Source organism: Triticum dicoccoides, chromosome 7A (genome assembly GCF_002162155.2).
Source record: "Triticum dicoccoides isolate Atlit2015 ecotype Zavitan chromosome 7A, WEW_v2.0, whole genome shotgun sequence".
Taxonomy (NCBI): domain Eukaryota; kingdom Viridiplantae; phylum Streptophyta; class Magnoliopsida; order Poales; family Poaceae; genus Triticum; species Triticum dicoccoides.
The window spans coordinates 469,950,990-469,958,243 of NC_041392.1; the positions used below are offsets into that span (position 1 = coordinate 469,950,990).

The 7,254-nt window shown below is 41.9% G+C and overlaps 1 protein-coding gene across 1 annotated transcript; it reads right to left on the reverse strand.

Annotated features, from left to right (window-relative positions):
- Positions 1-4,478: 4,478 nt before the first annotated feature.
- On the reverse strand, positions 4,479-6,668 carry LOC119332041. Its single transcript, XM_037605221.1, has 2 exons — positions 6,459-6,668; positions 4,479-5,005 (listed from the first exon to the last, which is right to left on the reverse strand). Exons 1-2 carry the CDS (start codon positions 6,544-6,546, stop codon positions 4,824-4,826), a joined length of 270 nt encoding a protein of 89 aa, XP_037461118.1. The 5' UTR covers positions 6,547-6,668; the 3' UTR covers positions 4,479-4,823.
- Positions 6,669-7,254: the final 586 nt, after the last annotated feature.

Below are 7,254 nucleotides of genomic sequence, written 5' to 3' on the forward strand. Positions count from 1 at the left end.
CTACATGCGTAAACATGTGCCAAGTCAAGTCACTTAAATCATTCAAAGGAGGATACCACCCCATCATACCACATCATAATTATCTCAATAACATGTTGGCACACAAGGTAAACCATTATAACTCATAGCTAATCAAGCATGGCATAAGAAACTATGATCTCTAATTGTCATTGCAAACATGTTTATTCATAATAAGCTGAATCAAGAACGAGGGACTCATCATATTTACAAAAAACAAAAGAGGTCGAGTTCATACCAGCTTTTCTCATCTCAGTCAGTCCATCATATATCATCATAATTGCCTTTCACTTGCACGACCGAACGGTGTGAATAATAATAAGAGTGCACGTGCATTGGACTAAGCTGGAATCTGCGAGCATTCAATAAACAGGAGAAGACAAGGAAATATGGGCTCTGGGTTAAATCAACAATAATGCATATAAGAGCCACTTCAACAATTTAATTATGGTCTTCTCCTACTGACCCCCAAAGAAAATAAAAGAAATAAAACTATTTACACGGGAAAGCTCCCAACAAGCAAAAGAAGAACGGGAAATATTTTTGGGTTTTCTTTTTAATTATTACTACTACAACAAAAAAAATAAACTACCACTAATTTTTTTGGTTTTTTTAAGGTTTAACAAACACACAAGAAGAAAGCAGGAAAAAGAAAATAAACTAGCATGGATATTACAGTGAAAAAGTATGAGCACCGACATCTAGCAATGAGTGTGTGTGAACATAAATGTAATGTCGGTGAGAAACACGTACTCCTCCAAGCTTAGGCTTTTGGCCTAAGTTGGTCTATGGCCACGGCTGGCCTGGCGGATATCCATAATAATAGTTGTTGGGGTCGTACTGTGATGAAGAATAGTTGGGATCATACTGATGTGCAGTGGTTATCGCCCTCTGAGCTGCAGCGTGGAGTCGAGCTACCTCCGCTCTCCTCTCGTACTCTTCTGCCTCCTCTCTGGTAATAACATATCTCCTTTTTGTCTGTGAATCAAAGAAGGCAGGAGCAGGGAGAGTAATACAGAAAACACGTCGTTTATCAAAAATTAAACGATATAAGAGAGGTGATTCAGGCCTCTCGACAAACTGGTGCGAAGCCATAGAGTCATAATCTAAATATGCAGGAGGAAACTCCGTATCACCCTCATGAATGTCTATCTCAAGAAAATGAGCTAAGCGGGTTGCATAAATTCCTCCAAAGAAATCTCCATTATGTCTATTATGATGCAACCTACGAGCTACAATGGCTCCCATATGATAAGATTGGTCTCCTAACACAGCACTCCTGAGAATGCTAAGATCAGGGACACACATGTGACATGCTTCATCCTTAGCATTTATGCATCTACCGATGAAGAGAGCAAAATAATGTATAGCAGGAAAGTGAATGCTCCCTATGGTAGCCTACGTTATATCTCTAGATTCCCCTACAGTTATACTAGCAAAAAAGTTTCTAAATTCAGATTTAGGGGGATCCCTAATACTACCCCATGATGGAAGTTTGCATGCAAGAGTGAAATCCTCTAGGTCCATGGTATAAGATTTGTCATAAAGATCAAACATGACTGAAGGAGAATTACGCGAAGATGAATACTCAAACCTCCTCACAAATGAACTTGTGAGATCATGATACTGGGGGCAATTGCTAGCCTCAAAATCCTCAAGACCGGCATTGCGCAAATATGCTTTGAATTCTTCTTTAATTCCCGCACGGTCCATAAAATTTTCCAACGGCCATTCGCAAGGCCGTACTGGAGCGTCTCTTGGTGGATCCTCGTCGGCGTCGCGCATAGCAATCCTGGGTCCTTGCTTCTTAGAGGAATCACCTTGGAACATCTTCCTAAGCATATTGTTTTTCTCTGAAAGATTCTGAAATTTTTAGTAACTTCAAACAAAAGTGAACCAAACTCAATAATATTGATAGCAACTACTCCTACAAGTGCCTAGAACCTATATCAAGCATTAGAACTATTTGGAACCATATAAATTTGACATGCAAGCTCAAGAACATGGTCACCTATGCAGCACAAATTTGCAAAGAATAAAGCAGTAGAACAAAAACAAATTGGACCAATGGAGGAGTCACATACCAAGGAACAATCTCCCCAGACAGTTTTGCGAGAGGTGCTTTGAGCAAGGAGATCAAAAATCACAGCAAAAGTGGCTGGAACTCGTGTTTGAGTTGGTTTTTCGGGTTTTTGTGAGACAGAGAAAGAAGATGGGTGCCGGGATAAGTGGAGGAGGGCCACCGTGGGCCCACGAGGCAGGGGGGCACACCCTAGAGGGGGGGAGCGCCCACCATCCTCGTGGCCAGGTGGCAGCTCCTCCCGCGGTAATTTTTGCACAGTAAATCCTCAAATATTCCCGAAAAAATCATATTAAATTGGCATGGCATTCTGAGGACTTTTATTTTCGGGATATTTTTATATTGCACGGATAGGTCAGGAAACAGACAGAAAAATTACTATTTTTACTTTATTTAATATAAGTAACAGAAAGTAAAAGTGGGGTATAGAAGGTTGTGCTTCTAGTTTCATCCATCTCATGCTCATCAAAAAGAATCCACTAACAAGGTTGATCAAATCTTGTTAACAAACTCATTCCGATTAACATGAAACCGGAGAAATTTCGAATGTCACTAGGTTACCTCAATGGGGATATGCACATCCCCTATAGTAAGTATATCATATTTCTTTTTGATAGTAGGAAGAGGAAATTCAAAACCTCCTATTATAATCGATGGAATTTTTCCAATGGAGTTGATACTATGAACTTGAGGTTGTTTCCTCGAAAAGTGTACCGTATGCTCATTACCATTAACATGAAAAGTGACATTGCCTTTGTTGCAATCAATAACAGCCCCTGCAGTATTAAGAAAAGGTCTTCCAAAAATAATAGACATACTATCATCCTCGGGAATATCAAGTATAACAAAGTCTGTTAAAATAGTAACGTTTGCAACCACAACAGGCACATCCTCACAAATACCGACAGGTATAGCAGTTGATTTATCAGCCATTTACAAAGATATTTCAGTAGGTGTCAACTTATTCAAGTCAAGTCTACGATATAAAGAGAAAGGCATAACACTAACACCGGCTCCAAGATCACATAAAGCAGTTTTAATATAATTTCTTTTAATGGAGCAAGGTATAGTAGGTACTCCGGGATCTCCAAGTTTCTTTGGTATTCCACCCTTAAAAGTGTAATTAGCAAGCATGATGAAAATCTCATCTTCCGGTATCTTTCTTTTATTAGTAATGATATTCTTCATATATTTAGTATAGGGATTTGTTTTAAGCATATCAGTTAATCGCATACGCAAAAAGATAGGCCTAATCATTTCAGCAAAGCGCTCAAAATCCTCATCATCCTTTTTTTTGGATGGTTTTGGAGGAAAAGGCATGGGTTTCTGAACCCAAGGTTCCCTTTCTTTACCATGTTTCCTAGCAACAAAGTCTTTTTTATCATAATGTTGATTCTTTGATTGTGGGTTATCAAGATCAATAGCAGGTTCAACTTCTACATCATTATCATTACTAGGTTGAGCATCATCATGAACATCATTATTAATATTTTCATTAGGTTCATGTTCATTACCAGATTGTGTTTCAGCCTAAAACCAATCCTATATCAATTTTGATAACTTGGAGTTCATCGAGACTATGAATAATGGAGGACGCTCGGCAGGAGTGGCGGCGGCAATTTTGGATGATTGTTATTTTGTTGCTTCTGATTTTTCTGTGTCCAAGTTTGAACATTGTAATAGAGAGGCAAATAAAGTAGCTCATGAACTTGCTTGGTTGGCTAGATTTTCTGATACTGTTAATTGGTTTGAGGAGCCATTGAATGAAATTGAACCCTTCCTCTTAAACAATGTATCAGTTATTTCGATTGAATAAAGTTAGTATGTTTAAAAAAAAACCGCAAGTTTGTGGGTCCGGACTGGGTCAATCTAAAACTCAACGTATCGCTTCTGCAACATACAGAAGGAGGAAAGGGAAGCAAATGACATACCGAAGGATGGCAAAGGCGTCGATAGCTCATTGCTTACTGCGTTTCCCCGTCAAAAAAAGTGTAGCTCTCACAATTACCTCTATAATCTTGTACTCCCTCCGTTCCTAAATACTTGTCTTTCTAGTCATTTCAACAAGTGACTACATACGGAGCAAAATGAGTGAATCTACACTCTAAAATATGTCTACATACATCCGTATGTAGTAGTCATTTGAAATGTTTAGAAAGACAAATATTTAGGAACGGAGGGAGTAGTTGCGAGTGAAACATAGATCGGTACCAGTAGTTTCATAGGAGAAATATTTCCATACATGGCCAATAATACTACAAACATGGAGGTTTATAAGCTTTCTACAGATTTTTTTTCCTGACGTTCGCAACTCCACTCTCTTTCTCTTTATATACAGATAAACGAAGCCTTGAATGAATCAACAATGATGCAAAAGAGGTGAAAATGACAAGAAAATGACATTATGCGAACAAACAAGTCTCGATTTCTTCCAAACGCACGCACAACATGTGAAAACCGCGCAAAATCTGACAAGAAAATGACAGCAATAGAAATGAAACCCCTCTTGCCTCCCTCTTCCTCCCGGCCGGCAAAAACTTCAGACACCGCCTCTATTTACACACCATCAACAGGGCGGTCTTTCGCTCTTTGGCCGGGTAGAAGAAGAGCAGGGGGATGGACGCCTGATGCACAGGCAGTAACTTGTAAAACTAACATGGTGACGTTCTTCCTGAGTGCCATGCACTGCAACGAATGGTCTTCTTCTCTACTGTGCTGTCCTCGGTCAGGCGGAGGAGGACAACGACAAGCGGCTGGACCATGCCGCCGGCGGGGGCGATGGAGGCTGCTTGCGGTTGCGGGCGTGCGCCGCCTCCAGCTCAGAGGTGAGCATGTCGAACATGACCTGCACGTCCTGGTACCCGCAGGTCTGCACGTCCTCGTGGAGCTTCAGTATCCCGCCGCTGCCTGCATCACAGTGCGCAGATTCAGTTTCAGATAAGCTTTTTTACTTTACTTTTCTCTTCTTTTGAGACAAGTTTCAGACGTGTTCTTGTAAAAAAATCATCTCTAACACAAGGTACATTGACGTCTCAGTTTCAATCAAACAATGCTATACAAAAGTATGTATTGCTATCTAGGCTGATAGCAACAGGAGCTTCTGCTCCATCCCTACTGATGAAAAGTCACCACAATTTACTTCAATCCAACCAAATGGACGGACAGAGACAAATAGGAGGCCTCTCCCATAAGGCCATAAGAGATGGAAAAGGCCTACTGGTCCAGCAGGAAATCCGTACAAGGTATGAGAGATCGATCTGAGTGGTCCTAAAGATTGCAAAAAGGAAAAATCTGATGGATGATCAATGAGGCCCCTTGGTGTTTGGAGCATACGAATTTTCCAACGTGTATGTGCTTCATGTGAAATTCTTGCAAAATCCTATGGTTTGAAACACAGAAAGCCTCCACGAATCCCACACGAATTTAAGCTAGAATCCTGCAAACCATGCCATGCGTAGCTCATCACAGCGCGCTATATTGAAATCGAGATCTTGCAGTAGTAAATGTTAGTACTACTGCCGCGGCTACACAACGAGATCCCGGAGATCGAATTTACTGCACTTAATTCCGGAGATAATAGTACTACCTAGCAATACAAGCATTATCTCATGTTCTTTGGTCTGTATGTTGGGGACCTATTTACCGATTTTCTTCTAATAACAGACGGGCTGAACTTTCGGCCTCTTCCCCTCGACAATCCATATCACACCTTGTTCACACCACAATCTATTCAAAATGATGTTTGGTGCAGTATAAAGACGAACAAACCAGCTTACAGAAAGAAGTGAAAATGTAGAATTACAGGTAAATTGTCATGTTTTTCTGTATAGTCGTAAATCTGGACTGTATTGTACTTCTGCCCACCAGATCTTTGTACCGACAGATAAACAAATTTTCCTCTAAAAAGAAAGGCAGCTAAACAAATTTTGATTTTCTTCTGAGTGCAGAAATTTCTCATATTTTTTCTCTTTGTATCCCTTTAGGCGAAGAAGCAAATAAGGAATAGCCAACACATATCGTTACTAAGAGAGAAAGAAAAACAACTTTCCTAGCGACGAACAAATAAAGGGGCCCAAGAAATCAATCATTCCCGTGAAATCGAAATTTGCTGCCAAACATGCATCTAGACGTCCCAACACCTCTAAAAGGCAGGACCATGACCTGCGTTTTTCCAGACCCACATTTCATCTGTTTATTCTTTCATTTCAGGAACACCGAAGGAAGCAAAATGGAGAGAAAATCTTGGCCATCTAGCGCTTCCAATCAAGAAACCAACCGGAAATCATCACCGTTTTTTTCTAGACGAACATACGCCTGGACAGTGGTTGAGTTGGAGAGGGGTGCGGGGAGGGAGACTGACCGGACTTGCTGCCGCGGAGGAGGCGGCCGGAGACGGCGGCCCACGCACGGCGCGCCCGGAACACGACCTTCTTCCGCCAACACGCCATCGGCGCTGCGGACGTTCTGGCAGTTTTGCAGTGGCGGTTCCGTCGGCGTCGGCGTGGGCGTGGTCGTGGGTGGCTTGGCTACTGCTAAGTGGCCGTTCTTCTCTGCTCTGTGCGCGTGACGCCGGGACGGGGCGGCTTTTATCCCCTCGCGGAGGAGGCGGCTTGGAGCGTTGGCTCCCCTTTTTTTTCTTCTTTTGCTGGTTCGTTTGCGTGTGAGCTATGCGCACGCCGGGTTCCTGGGTACACGCGGTTGCCGCCTACGTGGCAGATCTGATTTGCGTGGCAGGGATTAATCGCGAAATCTACTTTTAATGGCCCTCGCTAGGCGTTATCCGGTTATAATCCCGCAAGCGGATGCGGATCAGCCGTTTGATTAGTTTTATTTCGAAATTATAGGCTTATACAATCGCGGCGCACTAAATCCTCGATGCATGGGTCATGCCGGCATGTATGGAGCACACCGCAGTGATGCGCTCGGTCCGACTATGCGATGTCAGACGATCTACTACATATTTTGCTCTCTCCTAAGTTTCTATTGTTGTGTTGTGCTAAAAGGCGTCGTTTCTAAAATTTAATCAGTTGTAGAAACTAGTACGTACAATACATTCGAATCTTTTTTAAGTCTACAATGCAAAGTGTGAGCTTCAACCAAATTCAATTGGCTCTATAATTCTAAATCACATCCACACTGCTGTAGTTCTTGTGTCT